The following is a 26,132-nucleotide window of genomic DNA, read 5'->3' as shown; positions in this document are numbered from 1 at the left end:
CTAGTTTCATCAGATATCTGCAAGTCTTTCATAGGAAGGACTCAACTTGGAAGGTTCCAGAATGGAAAACCTGGACAAGAGAGAAGAAGCAAGGAGACATTTCTACTAAATCTCAGGTAACACTACGAATTGATGTCCACCTATCCCCAAGGCAGCTGATCAGAACTTGGCATTTCCAGGTAGAGGCCGATGGCACCGTTGGAGAGAACAGCGTTGCTCCATTCAGAGGCAGGGCCAGATTACCTCCAGTCCCTTCAGGTGGACAAATCTGTCTATGGTACCCATGGATTCCACACAGGGATCATACAGGCAGCAACTGCCAACTGAATTCCCTAGGGAGAGCCACTGTTTTTGCTTCCTCCACAGCCACAAATAAAACAGCTCTTCTAGCCTGATGTACCTCCTACAGAACACCAAAGGCAGAGACACAAGACGCCTTCAAGGGAAGTCCAGCAAAGCCTGAGTATGACATTAACAGAATGGAGACCCACAGATGCCAGTATATAGAATTTATTTTATTAAAAATTAAAACCACAGAAACAAAAATTGAATGTACAATGAGGATGGGGAAACGGCTAGGTAGGAGAACAGATTAACATGACATTGGTGCTACAGTCCTGGCTAGGGGACAGTCCTCATTACCACATCATTACCATACCAACCCCTCTGACCCCTCCCACCCAGGGGAAGCCGAGCCCGCTGTGCCATGACAGAGTGCAAAGGGGCTGTGCTGACAGGCTGTGCTCTCTTCTGTCAACAGTGTAGAGAAAACGTGCATGACACAGTTCAGAAAAACACTACAAATAACCTGAACTCGCTCTTCAGCCAATGTGGCAGGAGCGGCCAGGACACAGAACTCACGCCAAGAGGGCAACAGTCCTTATAAGCCCCTTATGTGCTCAGTCACCTGAAACAGACCATGGGTGTCCTGAACACAAGCGACTCTAATCCAAGGAACTAAGTGCAGGTAGATCTCCTGGATGTGATGGGCTGCTGGGCTGTTGAAAAAGAAACAGTGGCAAAGCATGCCCACCCCAGACAGAGAGAGAAGCAGAAAGTGAAGCGAAAGAAATCAGCACCATCAGTCCCAGGCAGAGCCTGGGCCCAGGACACCGCGGGGAAGTCAGCGGGGCAGCGGGGCAGCAGCAAGCCCCAGCCCCACCACCCTGGGTTGCTCAGGGCTTCGGCTTCGAGTCCATGAAACACAGAGGGAAGCGAGCGCTTGGTGTGACTTCCCAGCCAGCACCCCAGGGCGCTACTGTGGATGTTCAGAACTGCTGCAGGATCATCTTGCGTTTCAGGTCATGGCTGAACTTGTTCATCCTAAAGAGCTCACTGTCATAGAAAGCGGAGAGGCTGTGGATGTTGATCTGACGAGCCTAAGAGGAGGGACATCTAGTGAGCCGTGAGAAGGAGCTCCGGCAGGCCCACAGCGCGCTTCCTGAGGCCGCGCGTGGCAGGCAGGGCGAGAGTTACATCTCCATTACAGGGTGAAAGAGTAAAGGGTCAGAGGCTGACTCAGAGAGGGTCTGGAGCTAAATGTAGGACTTGAAATCTTCGCTTCGCCAGCTGCCTGTGAACTTGGACAAGCTACTGGGTGACCCTGTGCCTATCTCCTCTGTAGTATGAACGGGAACAACAGGACTATCTTGTTTGGCTGCTCCCAAGATTTAGGTGCATGGAACAGTGCTCAGTATGTTAGACACCCAATAAGTGGCTCTCATCCAAGGCCCATCCACTTAATGACAGAGCAAGGACTTCTTCCCCCCAGAGATGACTGACAGCCCCCAGGAAGCAAATCCTGCTCTCCCTTCCCCTCGGTGCCCATACCTTGTCCACCAGGTCCTTCTCAGGCACTTCAATAGTGTCCTGCTGGGCCCCAAAGCGGTTGCGTTGATATGTCACCTGCTCTGCCACTAACTGCTTCAGTATGAAGAGCAACAGCTCGTTGTTGTCACGGCGAAATGAAAGGTAGCGGGAGAAAGTCTGCGTGAGAGAAAAGCCAAGGTCAACACCCCTCCCTACCAGGCCCCTTAGAGTGCGTGCAGGCTGACCAGTCCCCACTCCGACCATGCTCCCTTCCCCCCGACCAGGGAGCCACTGCAGCAGGCAAAGCCCAGGGTCCAGGCCTGAGCCTCGAGATGCCCATCCTTGGCCTCCTGTGCCGAGCTGGCCCTTCAGGCTGTGCTCCAACAGGTCCCTGTGCCTCGGCTCACACCCACCTTCCGCATGCTGCGCATGACGCTGAACTTCTGCGTGTCGATGAAGCTCTCCAGCATCACGCGGATGGCCATGTTGACGTCATCTTCTATCACGTAGTCCCGCAGGTGGATGCGCGCGTGGGCCTCTGCCATGCGGATCATGGACTCGATGTGCCGCACGGTGATGGGGATGCTGCCTGTGGCCTGAGGAGGAGGACAGTGTCAGGTCTTCTCAGGCAGGAGAGATGCAAGAAAAACGGAGAAGCGGCCCTGCCAGCGGCCCATCCCCAGGGCTCATCTAACAGTCCCACAGCAGAAGTGCTCAACAGAGCCACCAGCAAACACACGCTTTCCCTTCCTTCTCAAAGTGTGACGGTGCCCAGTGGATGCTCAATGCATATGCCTGCCACTATCATGCCTGCACATTCTGCTCCCATCAGCTCACTCATATGCACCCCAGAATCCATTATATCTGTGGCCAGCTGACCTTGTTACTGTCGAGTACTAAGCATCGCATAATCCAGTGCAACATAACTGAGAAAACAAAGCTGTTTCTATGAAAAGTAAGTTGAATGCCCTGAAAAGACTTGATAAAGTTAAAAGGTAGAAGAAAAAAAGTTGCTGTGTTCATGTCAGGAGAGATGGACCAATCTACAAGAATTCTGCATTCCAACTGCTTGCAAGCTGCCTTTAAAGTCTTGCTCTCCTATGAAAGAACCAAAACTAGTTCAGACCACGTGTTCATTTGGGTGAAACTTATGCAAAGTCAACATGGAACTTAATCAGTGGCCAACAATCAAAAGACACTGACCCAAGACCCAGAAAAGCAAGTGCGCGCACATTTCAATTCCATCTAAAACAAAACAGTGCGTGAGTTTCATTTTTCGTAAGGCCTTCCTGCTCTCCCACTTTCTGGATTAACTGACTACGCAGATGCCTCCTCCTCGGCGCCCCGCCCTGCCCTCCATGTGCCACGCTGCGCCCTCACCATGGACTCCTTCCTCAGGTCACTATACATCTTGGCCACCTTGTCCTGGTCCATCTGGTTGAGCTTTGGGTGGACCTTCTCCTTGGCGTAGATGATGTACTTCTTCAGGACCTCCTGCGGCAGGGGCTCCACGCCGTACGTGTTGGGCATGGCAGGCTCTGGGGTGCCACCACCCAGCCCCTCCTCCTCCTTGTTGCTGGGGTGGTGTCTGACGTGGCTGCCGACCACAAAACGGGCCAGCATCTCATCCTAAGAAGGGAGAGGGCAGGGGGCAGGGTGGGTCTGGTGACCTGGCTGGGAGCAAGTCAGCGCGCTGGAAGTGAAAGCTGTCCACACCAGAAGTCGACCTTGTCTCAACAACACACACCCCACTCCTGCCACGTGCCTGGAGACACTGGTGATCCTGACGGCCCTCACAGAGGCCCCCCAGCGAGGGGAGAGGAGAGGGACAGCGGTTAAAAGGAAATGTCAAAAGTAACACATGCTAAGAAGAGGTGTAGGGCGGTGGGGTCGAGGGCCCAAGGAGACTCTTCCAGCTGAGGCTGCCAGCGTGCCTCAGACACGTGACAACTTGGAGAACAGCGTGCCAGGAAAAGGAAAGAGCACGACTGAAGCCCGAGGCCTGGCATCTGAGAGAGAGGCAGTGTGGATGAGTGAAGGGAGCAAGAAGGAGGCGGGCTGAGGACCGAGCTCATGGGGCTGGCAGCCACGGCTGGGATGGTGGATTCTCTGCTAGTTACAGTGGAAAGCTGCCAGCAGGTTTTTAAGGAGAGGAACGACCTGACTTACTCCTTCAAGATGGTCTGCTTTCTAACTGGAGAAGGTCTAAACGGGAGAGAGTGGAAGCCAGGAGACCAGTGACCCAACACAGCAATACCTCGGTTAGAGCAGGTGGCAAGGAGCAGTGGACTCAGTGTGGACTATGCTGGGTGCACGGCTGCGGAGGGGCCAGTGAAGGAAAAGGAAATCAAGGACAACTTCTAGACAGAGAAGAACAGTGGAAACCACACCATGGTGCGTGCAGAGCCCTGTTCCCCGTGCCTGGCACACCACAGGCCCAAGCCTCACTCAAGGTCCCTGGAACCTACTACACAGAACCAAGGACACGGGGTTGTGTACCTGGACTGGGTCCACCGTGTCCCTCACCACACACAGGACATCGAAGCGAGAAATGATGGGCTCTGTGAGGTCTACGTTTTCTGAGAAGGTCAGCGAGGGGTCATAGCGGCCTCCTGTAACACAAAGGCACCTTGTCATCAGGGCCCATGCTCCCCCCAGATCCCCTCTTCTTCCTAACCATGGAAAGTGCTTTCTAACCCCAAGTTGCTTCAGTGACAGAAGGGGAAGATGACTTTGGAAGAGAACGCAGCAGACGGAAACTCAGTGCCCGCTGTCAGGCATTCTGGACAAGACAAGGGCTTTCCTCTGACGAATTGCCTGAAACAACCTTTAGGCAGAAGGCTGAACTGTCGCCAGGAGGGAAAAACCGAGAATGCCTGGGCTCTCTAACCACTTGCTGGGGGACCAACACCAATGCCACCTCAACTTAGTGCACTAGATTCTTCTCCCATGTCTCTGAGAACAGCACCAAGGGTGGTTCTCAAAAACGGCTCAACGAAAAACCCAGGTGTCCCAAGTCACACTTCCACTCCCGCCTCTGGCAAGAAATGCAGAAGAGAGGAACGCTTTCTGTTGCTCAATTCCTTCTTCAGATCTGTGCCTGGCGAGGGGCGCCGTGGGTTCCTGATTCCTGAAGGCAGGGCCTCTCTGGGTCTGTCTCCTTTTGGCAGGCCCTGAAACCTCGCTGGCCATCGTGCCCAGTGTACCTATGGGGTTGGCTGCGGCAATGACGGTGCAGCGGGCCTGCAGGGAGGTGACGATGCCGGCCTTTGAGATAGAGATGCTCTGCTGCTCCATGGCCTCGTGGATACTCGTTCTGTCCTGGTCGTTCATCTGCAAGAGATTCAAATGCGTGACTCTGCCCCTAGCACTCTGAGATGAGGTCCCTGCGCTCCCCTTACCACTCGTTCTCCCACGGAGGGCTAAGCCTTCACACCCGGAATCCCAACAGCTACGCGGCCCAGGGACCCACCTTGTCAAATTCATCGATGAGACACACCCCTCGGTCAGCCAGGACCAGGGCTCCAGCCTCTAAGGTCCACTCCCTGCTGACGGGGTGCCGCTGGACATATGCTGTGAGGCCCACAGCCGAAGCCCCCTGGCCAGTGGTGAAAATGGCTCGGCTGGACACTTTCTCAATATACTTGAGGAACTGAGACTTGGCTGTGCCAGGATCTCCACACAAGAGGACGTTGATGTCACCTCGCACCTTGTGCTTGCCACCTGGAGGAGGCAGGGATGGGAGCAGAGGCAGTGGGGCAAAAACGAGGTGAGGGATACAGGACGCAGCCAGATTATCCCCAATTTCTCAGCCTGCTTATTACAAAGGGCAAAGGAATATTCTTTCTAGAAAGGGATGTGATACCCTAGGACCAGCAATCCCACTTCTGAGCACTAAACCCAGAGAGACGGGTATACACAGTGGTGTGCATAAAGGTGTTCTTTGTAAACGTAAAAACTAGGAACAATGTACACGTTCTCCAACTAGGAGAGCAAGATACACTACGCCACACGGACCCTGATACCGTGACTCAAAGAACAGACTTGTTCGTATGCGCCAATGAGAAAACATGCCCGAGACATGCTAACGAGTGAGAAAAAACAGGCTGGACATTTTCTGTATGGTCACGTATACAGAGGTGCAGGAATCCCTGAGTTTTCTGTACAAGCACACAAGTAAGTCTGTGTGAACGGCCACACAGTCTGCTAGCCTACCCATCACCTGGTGACTGGGAGGCGACTAGGATTAGAAAGGGTGGTCAACGGCGACTCTAGCCTTTCTGTGACTTTGAACAACTTAAGAAGAAAATGTAACGTGAATACATATTCGTGTACTATTTTTATAGTTAACACCACCCAAGACGCCACGGCCGTGAGCTGGGCTCTCCCCATGATGAGCGAGCCACACGGAGTCCGGCCCTGTGCTAACACGTTCTTCCCCCCAGGCGTCTGGGCTTTAAACGCAGGGTCCTGCCTTGTCTGACACCAGGAATGCTGGCCCCTGCTGAGGCTGCTGCAGAGGAAAGGTGGGTGGCGCACTGCTCACCTGGGTTTTTGGGCTCCCCTCCAAACAGAGCCAGCGCCAGGCCTCTCTTGATGTCTTCGTGCCCATAGATGGAAGGAGCAATACTGGCAAAGATCTGAAAGAAGGCAGAAGAGCCAATGGGAACAGGGCCCTCTGCTCTCGAGTCTGGACCAACCTGAGTGCACGCAGCAGGTCACCCACATGCTCCAACTCAGGGACCCGGGACATCTCAGCCCCAAAGCACCCGCTCCACACGCCCTGCCCTCTGACTCTGGGCCTTGTAATTGGTTGGCTCTTCCTGAGAATCACAGCATGTTAGAGCTTAACAGAACCTTCGCTGAACCCTTTTATTTTGTCATATTTCAAAGGACTCCCCCAAGGTCACAGACCAAGAGCAGAAAGGAGACAAGACGCGGGCCCAGGAGACAGCGCCATGTGTGGGTAGACCGTGGGCTTCGACAACACAAACGCAGGAAGACGCCTCACTTGGGCTCTGCAGCCTTCCTGAGCCTTGGTTTCCTCCAATGGAAAAGAGAGATACCACCACCTAATTCAGCAGTGCGTGAGCTCCAAGGGAGGTGCTTACACAAGCCTGGCTCCTGGCCCAGCTGTGACAGAGAAGCATGACAAATATGGATCGTCTGGGAGATATGTCCACCAAGAAGTCATTTCAACTGGTGAGTCACTGAAACATTTCTCTGTTTCTGTGGGTGAGTGAGACAGAGAGAGAAAGAGGGAGAATCTCCCAAAATGTGCGTGAATTTTAAAGATCAAACCAGGGCCACCAAAGAATGTCCTGCTGGCTGGAAGCAGCCCGCACCCGTGGCGCACAGGGGCAGGCATGCTTCTACTCTGCACAGCCTCTCTGCCCTCTGCACCCACATACTTCCCTGCTTACAGGTCCGGCCGAGGCGGCTTGGATAGCACCAGGCCCCTGCGGGCAGGGGACACTGAAGCAGGAAAATCAAGACTGAAAGTGGTGAGAGAGGCACACCTGCATGGGGCTGGATCTGCTGTTCTGCCTGCACCACCAGCCAGCGGCAGAGTTGCTCCCTCTGGGTTCCCTGGGAGCGTGAAGACAGGAGGAATCTAATTCTTAGGGGGCTGGGAGCTGGCAGTTTATCCTGTGCAAGGCCACTCTACACGGCCACCAGAGGGCAGTGTGACAAGCAGGTGCTTCTGGAAATGATGCGGGTACCAAGGGCACTGTGCCAGAAATGTCTCCTGGCATTATCTTATGTAATATGCTAGGAGCAGAGGTCAGTTTCCACATTACACATTTGCTGGTTCTTTCCTGGGCCCTAAAATTTACTGCGAACCCAGGCAAAGAGAGGCAGAGCAGCACTGAGAGGCTAACAGCGGTCCTGGCCCATGGCCTCTACAGGCCAATGTATCAAACACTATCTCCCACTGAAAGGAAATCCTAGTTCCCATGGGGCTTTTTGAAGAAATAGCCAATTCCAGGTCTGGGGCAGGAAATGTGCAAGAGGAGCCTGCAATGCCTTGTACTAGAAAGCAGCACGAAAGCTTTCAGAGATGGCTGGTCATGTGAAGAGGAGCCAATGTGAGCAGCTTCACAGTGGCAAAGAACGGGCACTCTGGGGGCCACCCAGATGGTAACCGCAGCGCTGAAACCTCAGGGATGCCTAAGTCCATCGAGTGTAATGACATTCAGTGGTCACCTCAGAAGGTGAGCTGCTCATTATTTTGAAAACTGGTAAATACAAGAAAATAATCAAGCAGCATCATCATGGATTTCCTATAGGAGCTCTACTCAGGGGTGCTCAAACAGTTAACAAAGAGAAGCTTCTCTATAAAGCAGCATTCCACCGAAGAAATGAAGGCTTTGGCATTAGAAGATGGTCAGATGGTCATCTTGCAACCCCTAGTGAATGAGCAGACTCAGCTCAGGATCATCAATGGCAGCTCACATCACAGAGGCAACGCGACGCGACGTGACATGTCTCCTGCTACAGTCCACCTCTGCCGCTACCCCCACCAAAAAGAAAGAAAAAAAATCAAACGCAAGCCAGCCTAAGCCTCCCTATCCAAATGCCAATTTACAGAAACAGGTGCCAGAGGAAGACACTCAACAAGGACGTAATCAGCAACATCCAGACTGTGGGAAACTCAACAGGACAGTTTGTTCCACAAAAAATTGCAAGAAACAAACTACAGCGAAGTTGCAGGGTATAAAATCAATTTGCATAAATCAGCAGCATTTCTATATTCTAATAACGAACTAACAGAAAAAGAACTCAAGAACACAATACCATTCACAATCGCAACAAAAAGAATAAAAGACCTCAGGGTAAATTTAACTAAGGAAGCGAAGGACTTACATATTGAAAATTACAAGGCCTTTCTGAGAGAATTGGACGACGACATAAGGAGATGGAAAGACATTCCATGTACATGGATTGGAAGAAAAAACATAGTTAAAATGTCCGTTCTACCTAAAGCGATCTACAGATTCAATGCTATCCCAATCAGAATCCCAATGACATTCTTTACAGAATTAGAACAAAGAATCCTAAAATTCATATGGGGCAACAAAAGACCCCGAATTGCTAAAGCAATCCTGAGAAAAAAGAACAAAACGGGAGGCATCACAATCCCTGACTTCAAAACATACTACAAAGCTACAGTAATCAAAACAGCATGGTACTGGTACAAAAACAGGTGCACAGATCAATGGAACAGAATTGAAAGCCCAGAAATAAAACCACAGATCTATGGACAGCTTATCTTTGACAAAGGAGCTGAGGGCATACAATGGAGAAAAGAAAGTCTCTTCAACAAGTGGTGCTGGGAAAACTGGAAAGCCATATGTAAAAGAATGAAAATTGACCATTCTTTTTAACCATTCACCAAAATAAACTCAAAATGGATCAAAGACCTAAAGCTGAGACCTGAAACCATAAGGCTTCTAGAAGAAAACGTAGGCAGTACACTCTTTGACATCAGTTTTAAAAGGATCTTTTCCCACACCATGTCTTCTCAGAGAAGGGAAACAACAGAAAGAATAAACAAATGGGACTTTATCAGGCTAAAGAGCTTCTTCAAGGCAAATGAAAACAGGATTGAAACCAAAAAACAACCCACTAACTGGGAAAAAATATTTGCAAGTCATATATCTGACAAAGGCTTAATATCCATAATATATAAAGAACTCTCACAACTCAACAACAAAAAATCAAACAACCCAATCAAAAAATGGGCAGGAGACATGAACAGACATTTCTCCAAAGAAGATATACAGATGGCCAATGGGCGCATGAAAAGATGCTCATCATCGTTTATCATCAGGGAAATGCAAATCAAAACTACACTAAGATATCACCTTACGCCCATTAGAATGACAAAAATATCTAAAACTAATAGTAACAAATGTTGGAGAGGTTGTGGAGAACAAGGAACCCTCATACACTGCTGGTGGGAATGCAAACTGGTACACCCACTGTGGAAAACAGAATGGAGATTCCTCAAAAAATTAAAAATAGAACTACCATACGATCCAGCCATCCCACTACTGGGTATCTATCCAAAGAGCTTGAAGTCAGCAATTCCAAAAGTCCTATGCACCCTAATGTTCATTGCAGCATTATTTACAATAGCCAAGACATGGAAGCAACCTAAGTGCCCATCAACAGACGAATGGATAAAGAAGATGTGGTATATAGATACAATGGAATACTACTCAGCTGTAAAACAGAACAAAATCATCCCATTTGTAACAACATGGATGGACCTTGAGGGAATTATGTTAAGTGAAATAAGCCAGATAGAGAAGGACAATCTCTGTATGACTCCACTCATATGAGGAATTTAAAAATGTGGACAAAGAGAACAGATTAGTGGCTACCAGGGGAAAGATGGGGTGGGGGGTGGGTACAAAGGGTGAAGGGGTGCACCTACAACACGACTGACAAACATTAATGTACAACTGAAATTTCACAAGATTGTGACCTATCATTAACTCAATAAAAAAAAATTGCAAGCAACAAAGAAGAGATGGAAAGGAGAGGAGAGCTAAAGATTACGAGGCTCAAGAGACAGATATGGGCCGACCCCGGGGCCGAGTGGTTAAGTTCGCGTGCTCTGCTTTGGTGGCCCAGGGTTTTGCTGGTTCAGATCCTGGGCGCGGACATGGCACTGCTCATCAAGCCATGCTGAGGTGGCGTCCCACATGCCACAACTAGAAGGACCCACAACTAGAATATACAACTATGTACTAGGGGGCTTTGAGGAGGAGAGGAAGCAGAAAAAAAAGATTAGCAACAGATGTTAGCTCAGGTGCCAATCTTTAAAAAAACAAAAAGAGATCAACCAGTCACAGCGTGGGGGCCTTATCTGGATACTGACTCCAAGAAACTGCTTAAAAATACTAAGGTGATCAGGGAAACGTGCACACAAACCCAACAGGTGATGGTAAGGAATTGCGAATTACTTCGAGTGTGGCCGTGGTACTGTGGGCAGGCTGGTACAGAGAGCCTTGTAGACATGCACACTGATATCGTTACAGACGAGGTACCAAGTCTGGAGTGTGCTTCAGAGCAGTGGAGGGGAGTGGGTGGAAGCACAGAGGACACTGGACTGGCCACGGCCCAGCCACTGTGGGAGCAGGGAAGGGTATACGTAGGCACATCACACCATTCCACGTGGGTGTCTGAAACATTCTGTAATAAAAAGTATTAACACGTGGGCCAGGCCTTGTGCTAGGGCGCCCCATGGACTCACAACAACCAAATCAACTAACAAACGCATCCCCCACTGGGGTAACTGCGGAGAGGGAGCAGAGCGCGAGAACTTAACCACTCGGCCACGGGGCCAGCCCCATGATTCTTTCATTAAACCCTGTCTGTGCTGGGAGACAACCATCCACGGACCTCCCGCCCTCCCTACACCTTGTGGGTGTGCAGGCTGGCCAGGCCCTGGCCTCTTCACCCAGACTGTTTCTCAGGGCTGCTTTTGTAGCGAGCAGTCTTACAGGATGAGGCAATGTCTCCCTAGGACCAAAAGCAGTAGGCCCACTTCCTGCCTGCTACATAAGGCAGCTTCCCCAGGCTCAGCTCCTCCCCTGCAAACCAAGCACTGTGTCCAGGAGGACGTCCAGGCCGGCCTCCCCAAGGGACTGGGGGGCAAGGGAGCAACCCCGTGAGGCCCTGGCGCTCACTGTACTGTCACTGACCCAGCTAGTCCAAGAGTAATGGCCAGCTTAACGTCCAGTAGGAAGGGTACCTGTCAGGCCATGACCTGGGGCTCCCAGGAATGATCTCATTCATCCTCACAAGCGGAAGCTCACGCTCTAACTCTGTATGTGAAAATGTTCACACTCCCTAAAGCAATCTACAGATTCAACGCCACCCCCAGCAAAGTCCCAATGACATTGTTCACAGAAATAGAACAAAGAATTCTAAAATTCATATGGAGCAACAAAAGAAACAAGAGACCCCGAATAACCAAAGGAATCCTGAGAAAAAAGAACCAAGCAGGAGGCATCACAACCTGATTTCAAAATATACTACAAAGCCATAGTGATCAAAACAGCACGGTACTGGCAAAAAGCAGACACACAAATCAATTGAATGGAATTGAGAGCCCAGAAATAAAACCACACATTTATGCAAAGCTAATCTTTGACAAAGGAGCTAAGAACATACAATGGAGAAAGGAAAGTCTCTTCAATAAATGGTGCTGGGAAAACTGGACAGCCACATGCAAAAGAATGAAGATTGACCATGATCTTACACCGTACACAAAAATTAACTCAAAATGGATCAAGGAATTCAATGTAAGACCTGAGACCATGAAACTTCTAGAAGAAAACATAGGCAGCACACACTTCAACATCAGTCTTAGCAGCATATTTTCAAGTACCATGTCTGACTGGGCAAGGGAAACAATAGAAAAAAAATAAACAAATGGGACTATATCAGACTAAAGAGCTTCTGCACAGCAAAGGGAACCATCAACAAAACAAAAAGACAACCTAACAATTGGGAGAAGATATTTGCAAACCACGTATCTCATAAGGAGTTAATATCCAAAATATTCAAAGAACTCATAGATTTCAACAACAACAAAACTAACAACCCAATTAAAAAATGGGCAAAAGAGCTGAACATTTTTCCAAAGAAGATATACAGATGGCCAACAGGCACATGAACAGATGTTCAACATCACTATTAGGGAAATGCAAATCAAAACTACAATGAGATATCACCTCACTCCCGTCAGAACGGCTACAATTAACAAGACAGGAAACAAATGTTGAAGAGGATGTGGCGAGAAGGGAACCCTCATATACTGCTGGTGGGAGTGCAACCTGGTGCAGCCACTATGGAAAGCAGAATGGAAATTCCTCAAAAAATTAAGAACAGAACTACAATATGATCCAGCTATTCCACTGCTGGGTATTTATCTGACGACTATGAAAACATGAGTGTGTAAAGATACATGCACCCCTATGTTCATCACAGCATTATTCACAGTAGCCAAGACTTGGAAGCAACCTAGGGCCCATCAAGGGATTAACGGATAAAGAACATGCGGTATATATACACAATGGACTACTACTCAGCCATAACAAATGATGAACTCCAGCCATTTGTGACAGCATGGATGGAATTTGAGGGTACTATGCTAAGCGAAATAAGTCAGAGGGAGAAAGTCAAATACCATATGATCTCACTCATAAATAGAAGATAAAAACAAGAACAAACAAGCAGAGAGAGACAGAGACTGGATTGGTGGTTACCAGACGGGAAGGGAGAGGGAGGAGGCCAAAAGGGGTAATGAGGCGCGTGTGCTTGATGATGGATTGTAATTAGTCTTTGGGTGGTGAGCACGATGTAATCTACACAGAAATCGAAACATAACAATGTACGCCTCAAATTTAGACAATAGTATTAACCAACGTTACTGCAATAAAAAAAAAAATTCTTGGGGCCCTGGTGGCACAGCAGTTAAGTTCGCACGTTCCGCTTCTCAGTGGCCAAGGGTTCGCCGGTTTGGATCCCGAGTGCGGACACGGCACCACTTGGCAAGCCATGCTGTGGTAGGCGTCCCACACATAAAATAGAGGAAGATGGGCACAGATATTAGCTCAGGGCCAGGCTTCCTCAGCAAAAAAGAGAACTGGCAGTAGTTAGCTCAGGGCTAATCTTCCTCAAAAAAAAAAAAAAATTTCTATGTGCACTGACCCCATCCACCCTCAGAACGCCCACCCGTGACAATCCCCCAGCTGCATGGCTACTGCAGGCAGACAACAGGTGGGTAACGCCCAATGGAGGAGCTCCTGCACCCAATTTCTGCACAGACTGACGTTTCTAACAACTGTAACGACAACAGCCGGCTGCTGCACACGCCACGCATCAGGTGTTCAACCTCCGTGACAACTCCAAGAGCAACATTATCCATCATCACCTCATCCTCGCAGGCGGGCGGGTCATCTGATCCTACTGGGGATTTAGGCCCAAATTCAACCCAGGAAGCCTGGCTTCAGACTGCATGATTCTCCTGTTAGTTCTTGAAAACCGAACTGTTAGGCAAGGCATTGATCCCTTGAATATTTCACCCTGTCAGTGGTGGGCCCACAAAAGGCAGGCAGGGTCACAAACTTGAGTTAATGAGGCTGGAGAGAAGACAGCAGTGGGCAGTGGGTAGATGGACAAACTGGAGGGAGCGTGTCCCAGCTGCAGGGGATGCTGCCGCTCAGCCCCAGTCAGGAGTCGCTGCAGATACACAGACCAAGCACTGACGGACACCTGGGCTGTCCAAAGCCCAGGCATGCTGGTTTTTATGTGAAATCTCCTGATTCCTAAAGGATGATAAAAATAAATACCAATAAAAATAAATAACAAAGAAAAAAAGAGAACCACATACCAACTGAACAAAACTCGTCAGCAGGCCGGAGGGAGTCATGGGCCACCTGTCTGCAAACCCCTGGCCTAGAGAGTTCAAGTGAGCCTGATCCTTTTTGGATCTTGCCCGTCATCCCTTCAGTTTGTACCCAGAATTGCCGAGTGTTCCTTCTGTCTCTGTCCAAGTTACTGACAAAAATATCCGCCCTAACAGAGGACTGAAGAGATGAGGCGGTACAGATCAACACTCCCTGCCTGATCTCATCCAGCCCCCTTTCCCCATGGGGCTCAGGGAGGCGTCATGTAGAGATGTCGGCCTCTCTGGAAGGATCTTCTCTAGATCCTTCTAAAGGACTTTGCTTTAGAAGTCATCCTCTCCAACCCGAGGGGGGTCACTGTGTACACATGCAGAGGGCGAACTGAAGTGAGCATCAGGACCAGGCTATGGGCACGTGTGCCTGGGGAAGTCAGCTAGCATACAAGAAGGGAGAAGGGCTCTTGGGGCAGACAGGAATGGCAGGTATCAAGGCACGGCAGAGTGGCAGAGCCTTCCATGCCTGGGCAACTACGAGTAGCCCTGCAAGTCTGGGGCACAAGGCACACACCGGACAGCCTCGTCCAATGCCTTGTTTACAGTCCAGACGTGCTGCGTCCACTACACTCTCACCTCTAGGTTTTCTAGTCTCCTCAATCGGCAGAGTGGGAGGTCAGGGGCTAGAAGTCACAGCAGGAGAAAGGGCACTAGGAGAGTTCTGGAAGGACTCTGTTCTTTTGGTACATGAGGTGCACGTGCAGACAAGCTGATGCGAGCACAGGACACAGGCAGGGCTGAGTCCCGAGAGACTGGCTCAAACACTGCAGATTCTGAAAACACGTCCCTCACATCAGCACTGGTTTTCCTCCGCGAGAGCTAAGCACCAAAGAGCGGGGCAGCAAAGGTCACCGATCAAAGCTTTCCTCCCGTTACTAGCTTCATGAGAAGACCCTGTTTCTTATTATCAGGAACCCCAATAAAATATGAGGCCACTGATGGGAAGGATTGTGTCTGACTCCCCCAGGATCCCAGAACACGGCCCTAGAAGATACTCAAGGACTGAGCGTGTGCTGGCGGAACCGAAGTCCTCGTCCTCCCAAGGCTGGGACATCCGCCTCTCAGGTGGGAACCCCAGATCTTGGCAGATGAAGGCAGACAGCTGTGACAGAGGTGACAGGTGAGCACATCTGACTGAGCCCTGCCCTCAGGGAGCTTACAGAGCACAAAGGAAAGGATCCCACTCCTTCAGTGGCCAGCTGGAGCCTGAGCTGATTCACCTGAGCCCAGGGCGAGCTCTTCCGAATGAGAAGAGCAGAGGCTGAAGAGAGCGCTGTGCTGATCTGCACTGAAAACCAAACAGAAGGGAGAGCTGAGGAGACAGGAAGAAAAAGGACAGGAGGAGAACCGCGACCTTGAGAAGGGCACTCAGCGACCTGGGGGTTGGGCGGTACCTGGCAGTAGAAATGGCAGAGGACTTTCATAATAGAAATTTAACATGCTAGTTGTTATTTCTGTGTCTGCAACGCCAAGCCACATCTCCCCAACCTTCAGTAAAAACATCTACATACAAAAAACAAAACCAAGTTGAGGCTGTGTTCTCCCTGGAGAAATGACTCTTGGTAGGAAGGAGGCTGACACCAGGGAACACCCACGAGAGACCACTTATCCCACCGCTCTGCCTCCTTTTCAATTTTGAGCCCGGGCTTGACGTGATCTGAGGCCTCTGCACCACAGTCCTATCCTGACCAGGTGCGGACAAAGGCTCAGAGGGGCAGACCCCCAACGCCAACGTTTATCTTCTTCCCCTGGAGCATCAAGGCAAGTTTACTGAGCTCACGCAGGGAACTAAAACAATAAGAAAGGAGCACAGTTTCCAAGACCTAGGAATCAAAACTGAGGTTCCAGGGGCAGCAAGGAGGAGGCGCGGCACGACAGTGAGCCTGGGTGCCCCCAGCCCCAGCGAGCCCCTGCTCCTCACAGAGCAGGGCAGCCCGCCCACAGCTCCACCTGCCTTCTCCCCGATCTGCTGGTCCTTGGAAAGGCTGATGATCATCTTCACATCTTCGTCAGTCAGTTCCCCCACAGCAACCTTGTTGTCCTTCTTGGCCACATGGTTGGCTAAGATGACAGTGGCAAAGACGGGGAAGCCATTGGCAGTGTTGAGGGAGCCGTCGTAGTTGTTGTGATAGATGCCAGTCAGCTCCTGGGGAGAGTGGACAGACCACGTGGTCAGAAGGGCCAGCCCTCAGGGTAGAAGTGGGAGCTGGGGCCACCTCCACACTCACTTCAGCCAATTTCTTCTCCTCCAAGTCCTCTAAGCCACAGACACCAAAATGAGAAACTGAGTAAAACTGCTCCGAAACCCAACATTCCAATTGGCCAACCCATGACAGGAGAGTAAGCTCTCCGCCCAGTGACTCAAGAACCCATCTCTGCTGACCCCCACTACCATCAGCCCTCTCCCACCACGAATGTGCACCCTCACTTCCTTAGTGGCTCAGCTCCCTCCCGGCCCGCTCCTGACCCACTCACGATCTCATCTCCTGGCTTGCAGCTGTCCACCAGATCGGCAAGGAGGATGGCATCCTTGGAGCGGGGCAGCCGGCCGGCCGCCACTTTCCCGGGACTCTCCTGAATGCGGATGCGCTGGTAGTTCTGATAGATGGTCTATGAGACAAACAGACGGTCACAGGGGCCCATCCCTGCGTGGCGAAGACTTTGCTCTCCTCTAGCACTGACTTATTACGCCACCTGACCTTGACCTCGGCTCTGTGAGGAGGAAGGGCAGGCAGTATTATTATTCCTGTCTACTAACTAGAAAATGGAGAGCCAATGACAGCAGGAGTGACCCCACTGTGACCAGCACATCAGTGGGTGGTCCCTGCTCCTGCCACCACCCTTCTGGATGCCTCCTTGCTGCTAGACAGCAGTATAACTGAGCCCTCACGTGTACGGACGCTGGAGTAAGGCTGCCTGGGTTCAAAGCCTGGCTCTGTGGCTTAAGCTGTGTGGTCTCAGGCAAGTGACTCCCTCTGTGCCTTCTCTGCAGAATGGGGATGCTAATACTGCAGATGCAACCTCACAGGAGGCTTAAACCAAGCCACACACACACAGTATTTAAACCAATGAGCAAAAAACAGCAATGCAAAATAAGTGTGAGCTCTCGTCAACCATCACGTGCCAGCATCATGCTGTGCAATTTAATGTCGCTTATCTCACTCACTGTCTAGAGAAAAACCACATAAATCAGCAGTTAAGCACACGCCCTGCGTCAGATACCTTCGTTCTAATCGTTTGGGCTACTTCCTGGCTCACTGACCCAGCCAGTTTCTTCAATGGCAAATGGGGTCGATAATAGGACCTGCCTTACATGGCATGATGAAGATGGTTCCCTAGAAACACAGCCTGCTCCTCTGCTCTCGTGCAAGAGAACTTTGGTGCAGCCGGAATCTGTGAAGGAGGGACGCTGGGCAGGGAGGGAAGACTCTGGGCAGAGGCACGGGCTCAGCGACGTCCAGCCTGTGGCTGTCCCTCTCCAAGGCAAGACGCACTTGAACTTTTAAACAGGTCTATCTGTGGCCGTGGGCCGCTACAAACGTGCCCTCACAGGCATTTCCTGGAAGGTGGCTACAGCTAGGCACTTCCCAGAAGCTCGGAGCAGCGAGAAGCTAGCAGCCGACACGCACGGCAGTAAGAAAGAAAAGAGGGTTTGGGCATCCCCCACAGGGGTCAGGATGCCCCCACTGTACAGATGAGGCACACGCGACAAGCCTGAGGTCTGAAGGCCCAGAGCCTTTGGTGGCGTCTCCTGAATGGGGCACAACGGTGCCTAGGGAGGTGACAACCCAGGGGCCCCAGCAAAAGGCCCTCAGAGAGGCAGGGAGCAGACACGTCAGGAGTCTCAAGGGGGCTGCTGGCACCCGTGGGAGGGACGGACTGCAGGGCAGGTGCCTTGCAAAGAGGGGTCACTCGGCAAGAAGCAGACCCAGTTTTGCCAGATCTTGCCATTTTTTAAGAGAGGCCATAAACTTTGATGTTTTAAACAAAATCATCTGATTTTTTAAATATTGGCTTGAATTCTTGAAAACATGGTGTGTGCCAAACTAAACAGGCTGGCCACACAGACCCGGTCACCCCCGAGTGTGGCCAATGTGCAACTCCATCACGCTTCCTGTGGCTGCCCACGCTGGTCTTCCAATAGCCTGAGAGGCCCGAGGCCCTGTGTGCCCGGGAGCCCCTGAGACAGGAAGGACAGCCGGTGGCAGGTGTCGCGTGCCCTCTCACCTCTTCCATGTTGACTTCAAAGGGGCCAGCTGACTGGCACTCGGGACAGGAGCCCGGCTTCACCTCCTGGTTCTGGGACTGACAGAAAGGCCCCAGCACAAAGCTACACTTGTTGCAGTTGTACTTGACCATGCTGAGCTGGGGCAGGACGCCTGTGCAGCTGGTCACCACCCCGCTGGTGCGGATCAACTGGTTCAGGTGCAGCTGCCTGTGGAGAGAAGAGGGCTTCTCAGAGGCCTGGAGCCCGGACGCTCAACCCATGCCCTCCAGAGAGGCCAGGGGTACACGTGAGGGGGTTCGAACATGAGATCCCCAAATCTGCGGCCCAACCACAACCAGATCCATTGCATGGCAGTCTTGTGCAAGCCCGAGCTCACGGGGTGAGGGCTCTCCTTGGCTGCAGCCAGCCTCCCCACACCACCACTGCCCTGTCGAAGCTCTCCAGGGTGACACCTGAGCCACGAGGTGCTGTGCACCCAGAAGCTCGGCCCTTACCCTGCCCTCAGCTCACCTCAGCGAGCGCAGCTCCTCCACCAGAGGCAGGTGGGAGATGCGCACGTGGATGTGGCTGGCGATGCGGTCATACTTGGGGTACATGGCCAGCACAACCTCCAGGGCAGCCTCATCGAAGATCTGCAGCAGCTCTGCCGGCGCCTCTGGCAGGAAATAGGCCAGGACGTGCTCCCTGGCTGCCAGGTCCTCATAGTTCACCACCAGGCTCTCACGGTTCTCTAGAGGCAGGTGAGGTGGGCAGGGACGCTAAGCATTAAGCCCGGCTGGGGCCAAAGGAGGCAATTTCTGTCTCCCTGTTGGAGGCAGCCTGCCCACTCAAATCCTTGACTTTGAGCCAGAAAGCCCAGCTCTCCCTTCTAGGTCTACATGCTTTAGCTACGCGATTTAGGTAAGTGACATACCGACCCTCGACTTCCCAATCGGTAAAACAGGGATGTCACAAAGCACACTGGGGGAATCAAGTGAAGGAACATGACGTAGAGGGCCTTGGGGAGCAGGGCTGCAAACTCCCCAAGGGCCAAGAAGGAAACCTACAAGTCAACTGTGTCAAAACTAAGACAAAGGGAATGGAGGGGACTGCAGGAAATCACAATTTGCATGCCCCCTTTAAAATCCATTCCTGTCACATGCAATTGTGCTACTTTCTGATCAAAGTAGTAATCCAGATTCTTACACAAAATCTGACAAAAAGCACTTCTATGGTCCCAAGGTGCTCCCTGGACAGTGCGCTGAAGCATCCCAGCACACTCAATACTTTTTGCATTTGTCTGGAAGACGGGCATCTCAGGCTTCAGGTCCTAGCTCCTGTCTGGCTATAGGCAACTCACTTGGTATTCCCCGCACCTCAGGCTTCTGCTGAATGTGCCATTACAAGGCCAAAACAAACAACCTGCAGGGGGCCATGCAAGGTGGGCTGAGGGGCAAGGGGCCTGCAGAGGCTGCACCTTTACACATGTCGCTGATGCGCTCCTTGAAGACGTTGTGGCCGTGGCCGTCCACGTGGGTGCGCAGGAAGTTCTTGAAGCGGTGGTGGATCTCCAGCCGGGGGCCTGCCATGCTCACCCACTCACGCACAGAGTGGCCCTTGAGGTCCTCCAGGTTCTCGATGCTCTCGATCATCTCCTCATCCTCCTCGCCGTCCTCCGTGGCCCGCTCCACCTGGCGGCGCTTCCGGGCGGGGCGCTCCTCGTCCTCTTCATCGCTGTCTGGGGGCCAAGGGATGCCCTCGAGTGAAGTCTCGCCAGCACCTTCTATCGCCTGCCCCAGCCCTCCTCCTTCCCAGCTCCCCAAGGCTCCGGAAGCCAGGACCAGCGCCTTGAGGACGCAGACATCTCAACCTACCATACAGGAGACCCCGCCGCATGCGGCCTAGGCCCCGGCCAGCCTCCCGGTCGCGCTGCCGCATCACCCGCTCTGCCGCCTCTCTCTGACTGGCTGTCAGCTCCTCTACGTCCTCGTCATCCAGGGCCATTCCCTCGGCCTCATAGGTGTCCAGCTCTGGGATGGCACGGTAGTCCCTGAGAGAGCCCCCAAACAAACCCTGTTAGTACCCAAAAAACCCCACCCAGGCACTGGGCCTGCTCCAGAAGGCTCAGGAGCCCCAGCCCAGGCAGGCCTGCAGTGTCCAGGTAGGAAATACAAAAGGCTCAAAATGGATCTCCAATGGATAAATCAAGGGTGGTCTATTCGCACAATAGACAATGGAATATTACCCAGTCCTCAAAAGGAAGGCGAGTCTCACTCATGCTACAACACGGGTGAACCTTGAGGACACTGCTCAGTCAAATAAACCGGTCACAAGAGGACAAATACCGCACGATTCAGTTTGGGCAGATCAAAAAGTTCTGGAGGTGGAAGGTGGGGATTGTCACCCAACAGTATGACTGTACTTAATACAACTGACTTAAAGACGGTTAAGATGGCAAATTTTATATTATGTGTATTTTTCCACAATAAAAAAAGCAGGGAGGGGCTCTCTAGACAGCTCTGAACAACCAGGAAGACAGAGGAATTGAGGAACCGCGAAACCTTCAGGCAGGATGGCCTTCAGAGAGCCAAGCCCAGCTCCCCGACAGGGCAGGACATCTCCCCGCAGCCTCTCCGGGAGACAGCGCCGCCTCAAACCCCCGGAGGCCCTGAAAAGGTCCTCCGCACACATCAGCCCAACGGCCTCTCTGAAACGCCCGCCCACTGGCTCCACCCTCTCAGCTCCTCCAAGACCTCCAAGGACTCTTTTCCACAATGTCATCTACCAGATATCTGAAGGGGAATGATGTCTTAACAAGGGACCCACTGAGAGCAACTGGGAGGCAGACATCAGTGCTCTGACTGAAGGACGAGGAAACCAAGGGTTGGGGGGATGGGATTTTTGCCAGTGGTCACCCAGAAGAGCCAGGTGTCAAAGTACGGTACCCTCACAAACCACACGGCCTTTCCCTGACGCCGCACTGCCTTCCCTAGACCATTCTCCCGAGCTCACCCTTTGTTCAGGGTAAGCAGTGATGATGGGAACTCTACTACTACTATTAGTATGATTTTTTTTTTTTGCAGTAAACTCTTTCCAACTATATTCTCAGAACGAATAATCTTACACTGCTGATACCAGAAACAGAACCTAAAGCAATACATTTCTGGGTGGATCCAGTTCTGAATTCTCAATGTTCTCAGGAAAAAGGTATGTGACTGTTCAAGAATTTTAAGTCAGATCCAGCAATTCCACTTCTGGGAATATATCTGAAGAAAATGAAAACACCACGTTGAAGAGACACCCACACCCCATGATCACAGCAGCATTATTCGCAACAGCCAAGACATGGACACTACCTAACTCTCCACTGACGGACGGATGGATGGATAAAGAAGTTGTGGATACACATCCAATGGAATATTATTCAGCCAAAAAAAATAAGGAACTCCTGCCATTCGGTACAACATGGAAGGGCCTCGAGGGCATTATGCTAAGTGAGGTAAGTCAGAGAAAGACAAACACTGTATGATCTCAATTATATGTGGAATCTAAAGAACAAAAAAACCAAATTCATAGAAAAAGAGATCAGATCTGTGGTTACCAGAGGCAGGGGGTCGGAGAAGGGGGCACTGGATGAAGGGGTCAAAAGGTACAAAGTTCCAGCTATAAGAGAAATACGTACTCGGGATGTACTGTATGTGATGACTACAGATAAATAACACTGCTGTCGGATATACAAGAAAGCTGTTAGGAGAGTAATCCTGAGAGTGCTCATCATAAGGAAAACATATTTTTTTCTTTTTTTTGTATTTATACGAGATAATGGATGTTAACTAAACTTACTCTGGCAATCCTGTCACAATATGTGTAAGTCAAATCATTCTGCTGTGCACCTTAAACTTATACGGTGCTGTATGTCAATTCTATTTCAATAAAACTGGGGGAAGAAAAGAATTTTAAGTCACATGAAATGCCCTCAGCAAAATTCTAATTGGTTTATTTAAAAAAATTGATAAATTTGACTTCATCAAAATTAAAAACTTTTGTGCCTCAAGAGATACTCCACTAAAAGAAAGATGAGCCACAAACTGAGAAAATATTTGCAAATCACCTCTCTGATAAAGGACTTGTATCTACAATAAATAAACTCTTACAACTCAATAATAAAAAGTCAGTAACCCAATTATAAAATGGGAAAGGACCTGAATAGACATATCCTAAAAGATACACAAATGGCCAATACACTTGTGAAAAGATGCTCCACGCCATTAATCAGTAGAGAAATGCAAATCAAACCCAATGAGACACCATCCCACACCCTTGAGGACGGCTATTATCAAAACCAGGAAAATAACAGGTGTTGGTAAGAACGTGGAGAAACTGGAATCCTCATGCACCACTTGTGGGAATGTAAAACGGTGCAGCTGATTTGGAAAACATTCTGGCAGTTCCTCAAAAGATTAAACAGAGTTACCATATGATCCAGCAATTCCATTCCCAGGGATCTGTTCATGAGAAGTGAAAACATATGTTCACACAAAAACTGCATGGCAACATCACTCATAACAGCCAAAAAGTGCAAAGAACAAAATGTCCACCAACGTATGAATAGATAAAAATGGTCTGTCCATACAATGGAATATTATTGAGCCACAAAAAGGATCGAAGTAATGATACATGTACAACATGGAAGGACCGTGAAAACCACACTAAGTGAAAGGAGCCTGTCGAAAACAGCCACATTGTATAGGTTCCATCTACACGAAATTGCCAGAACGGGCAAATCTAAAATGACAGAAAGTAGATTATTGGATGCCTAGGGGCTGGGATGGGAATAGAAATCAACTGCAAACAAGCACAAGAAATCTTATTGGGATGATAAAAATGTCTAAACTGGACTGTGGTGATGGTTGCGCAACTCAGGAAATTTACTAGAAAGCACTGAATTGTATTCTTACAAGATGTGAGTTTCATAATATACAAATTTCAGCTTAATAAAGTTGTTCTTCAAAAAGAACAAAACCGGGGCCGGCTCCGTGGCCGAGTGGTTAAGTTCGCGCGCTCCGCTGCGGCGGCCCAGGGTTCGGATCCTGGGCACGGACATGGCACCGCTCCGCTCGTCAGGCCACATTGAGGCGGCGTCCCATATCCCACAACTAGAAGGACCTGCAACTAAGATATACAACATACAACTGTGTACGGGGCAGGGGGGGGACACGGTTTGGGGAGATAAAGCAGAAAAAAGAAAAGATTGGCAACAGTTGTTAGCTCGGGTGCCAATCTTTAAAAAAAAAGAACAAAACCTAACTGGGCCCAGCGAGCCCTCAGACGCGTCTGTCCCGAGGCCCCTGCAAAGGGCCTTGCTCCTCTGAAGGGGGGAGAGAAGCAGAGAGGAGCGGAGACAGACGGTGGCTGACAGGGAGGGGCACGCTGCCTCAACAACTCCACAGCGCACAACGGGGACCCTGCGGCCAGGGCTGGTTTTTCCAGCCTCCTCCTTCCTTCCAGTCCAGCACGCACTATGCACCCAGTCTCATCACCTGGGGTGGCTGTGCTGAAAGCAAAGACCCAGAGGGTCCAGATGAAAGTCCTTGTGATGGCTCACAAAGGGCACGCCCCCTGGTCTGTAAGATAGCCTGTATGTCCTCTCATACACACCAAGTCTGGAACCCCGAGTCAGAGGAAAGAAATGCTCCTGGGCGTTCTCACAATTCCACTAGGAAGGTAGCTACCACATCCCGGTAGTAAATACAGGGTGACGCCGCAGTAGAAATCTAACCTTGCTACCTTGCAGAGCCGACTCCACTATCTTAGCATCAAGCCTCGATAACCTCTAATATGTGTTCGTAAGAACGCATCTAACGCGGGGCCTGCTACAGATTAGGCACAACAAATGTTTGCTGGATTGAATCTAAATCTTGATTAATCACCCCTCCCCCAACTGTTTCTTTGAAGTTACAGAAAAACACTTGGCTGTCTGCTTCCTGTCCTTTCCAGCTGGCATCTCTGAAGTGTCCCTTTCCTCCAGATTAGGGACCCCATGCTATCCCCTGGAGTGCACATCTCATGCAGTTAGGCCTTACCCAGGCCACAAGGTCTAGTCTAAGTTAGATACAGCAAGCTACACAAACTTACGTTGTGGCTCCATGAACCTGTCTCCCCCCAGAACCTGGACCAAGATGCGCTCAACACAAGGATGTTCTGATTGATTTGCTTCCTCAGCACCCAAAACAAGGTTGCCAGACGCACAGCGGGCTCCCTGCAAACTATCTGTTGAGTGCAGGGCCTTGAACGAAAATACCTCTCCATGCCATCTCCAATAAGCTCCTCTCCATCCTCTTCCTCTTCCTCCAGGGGCCCCTCTGTGCCTAGCAGCCCCTCCGACTCATCCTCAAAGGGAGGAAGGTCACGGCCAGGACTGGAGGTCAGGGCATCAGTGTGGCGGGAGCTTCGCCCAGGGCTGGAGGTGAGAGGATCATTGCTACGCCGCCGGCGGGCCGGGCTGGAAGCCGTGGTGAAGGACTCGGACGATTCCTGCAAGAGATGGAGGAGGTGAGGGCTGACTTCGCCTCCTGTCCTGCGGCCCTCCCCACCCACAAGGTCTCCCTCTCCACAGTGACCCTGTCCTCCAACACTCTGAACCCCTTCCAGCCTCAAGAGTGCACTCGCTATCCCCTCTGCCTGGAATGCTCTCCTCTGAGCTCTCTGAGCCAGCGGCTTCTCAGCACACGGGGACCAGCCCAAGTTACACTTCCTCAAACGCTCTGTCACTCACGTTACCCAGTTTTGTCCATGAGAAATCACTAAGGGTACATCATTTGTTTATTTACCTGCTTATCATCTATTCCTCCCCTGTAAACACGCATTCCCACCCGTTTGAGCACCCAGTGTGCCAGGCACTGTGACAGGACATGGGATACAAAAGCGACCAAAACGTAAGAGGTCTGGAACTTACAGACTGGTGGAGCGGACAGACAGTAAACAAGACAAAAGCGAAAAAAATGTTACAGTAAGAAATGCATGAAGATGCAGGACTCGTCTGTCCTGCGTTCACCCAGCGCCGGGCATAAAGAGAGCACCCAACAAGTATGCGCGGAGAGAATAAGGAGAATACCCGGGCGGGCAGGGCTTGGCTTAGGAAGCCCAGCGCTCCCAGGTGACTGCGGCGGAGGAGGCGTCACGCGGCGGAGGAGGCGTCACCCGGAGGACTCAAGCCGCGCGGGGCCCGCCGGCTTGGCAGACCCCGCAAGACGAGAGGAAAGGAGAGAATCAGCTCCATGCCAGAGCCCAGGGGGCCAACCTCCTCCAGAGAGCCGATCGCGGACGGGGCGGGGGCGAGAGAACTCGAAGCTGGTAGCCCCCGCGCCCTTGCTCCCGCGCGCGTTACACCGCCCGCCCGCCGCGCGGAGGTGCAGGCCGCGGGGACCACCCGCGCCCGGGCGGTGCCTGGCAGAGACCACCCGCCGGCCGCCGCGCCCACGCTCCTCCCGCGCCCACCGCAGGGCAGGCCCGCGGGCCCCGCGCGCTCACCGCCATCGCAGCGCCTTCCTGCTTCTCCAGCAACAACTAGTTTTCGCGCGAAAACTGGCCCACGTGACCCTCCCGAACCCGGGAAGAATCTGAAGGAACGTGGCG

General features: G+C 51.2%; 1 protein-coding gene across 1 annotated transcript; it reads right to left on the bottom strand.

The window, feature by feature from the left end:
- Positions 1 to 1,134: 1,134 nt before the first annotated feature.
- MCM2 (minichromosome maintenance complex component 2) lies at positions 1,135 to 26,132 on the bottom strand. The gene is made up of 16 exons (XM_046686297.1): positions 26,028 to 26,132; positions 24,799 to 25,031; positions 20,372 to 20,547; positions 19,975 to 20,235; positions 19,029 to 19,248; positions 18,518 to 18,725; positions 16,766 to 16,900; positions 16,245 to 16,436; positions 6,356 to 6,449; positions 5,282 to 5,532; positions 5,016 to 5,142; positions 4,309 to 4,421; positions 3,190 to 3,438; positions 2,223 to 2,405; positions 1,831 to 1,986; positions 1,135 to 1,379 (listed from the first exon to the last, which is right to left on the bottom strand). The coding sequence occupies exons 1-16, from the start codon at positions 26,031 to 26,033 to the stop codon at positions 1,269 to 1,271; spliced, it is 2,715 nt and encodes a 904-aa protein (XP_046542253.1). The 5' UTR covers positions 26,034 to 26,132; the 3' UTR covers positions 1,135 to 1,268.

The sequence above is a fragment of the Equus quagga genome, chromosome 1, assembly GCF_021613505.1.
Source record: "Equus quagga isolate Etosha38 chromosome 1, UCLA_HA_Equagga_1.0, whole genome shotgun sequence".
NCBI lineage: Eukaryota > Metazoa > Chordata > Mammalia > Perissodactyla > Equidae > Equus > Equus quagga.
The sequence above is the reverse complement of the archived record's forward strand: the minus strand, read 5'-3'. Positions and strand labels throughout refer to the sequence as shown.

Bases quoted from the DNA above. Each gene is read 5' to 3' on its own strand.
- MCM2 (XM_046686297.1), bottom strand. The intron at 20,236-20,371 runs GTAGGTTGAGAT...CTTGGCCCCCAG, and splicing joins GCGGCGGGGTCTCCTGTATG to ACAGCGATGAAGAGGACGAG. The intron at 1,380-1,830 runs GTATGGGCACCG...CCCTCCTCTTAG, and splicing joins AGAAGGACCTGGTGGACAAG to GCTCGTCAGATCAACATCCA.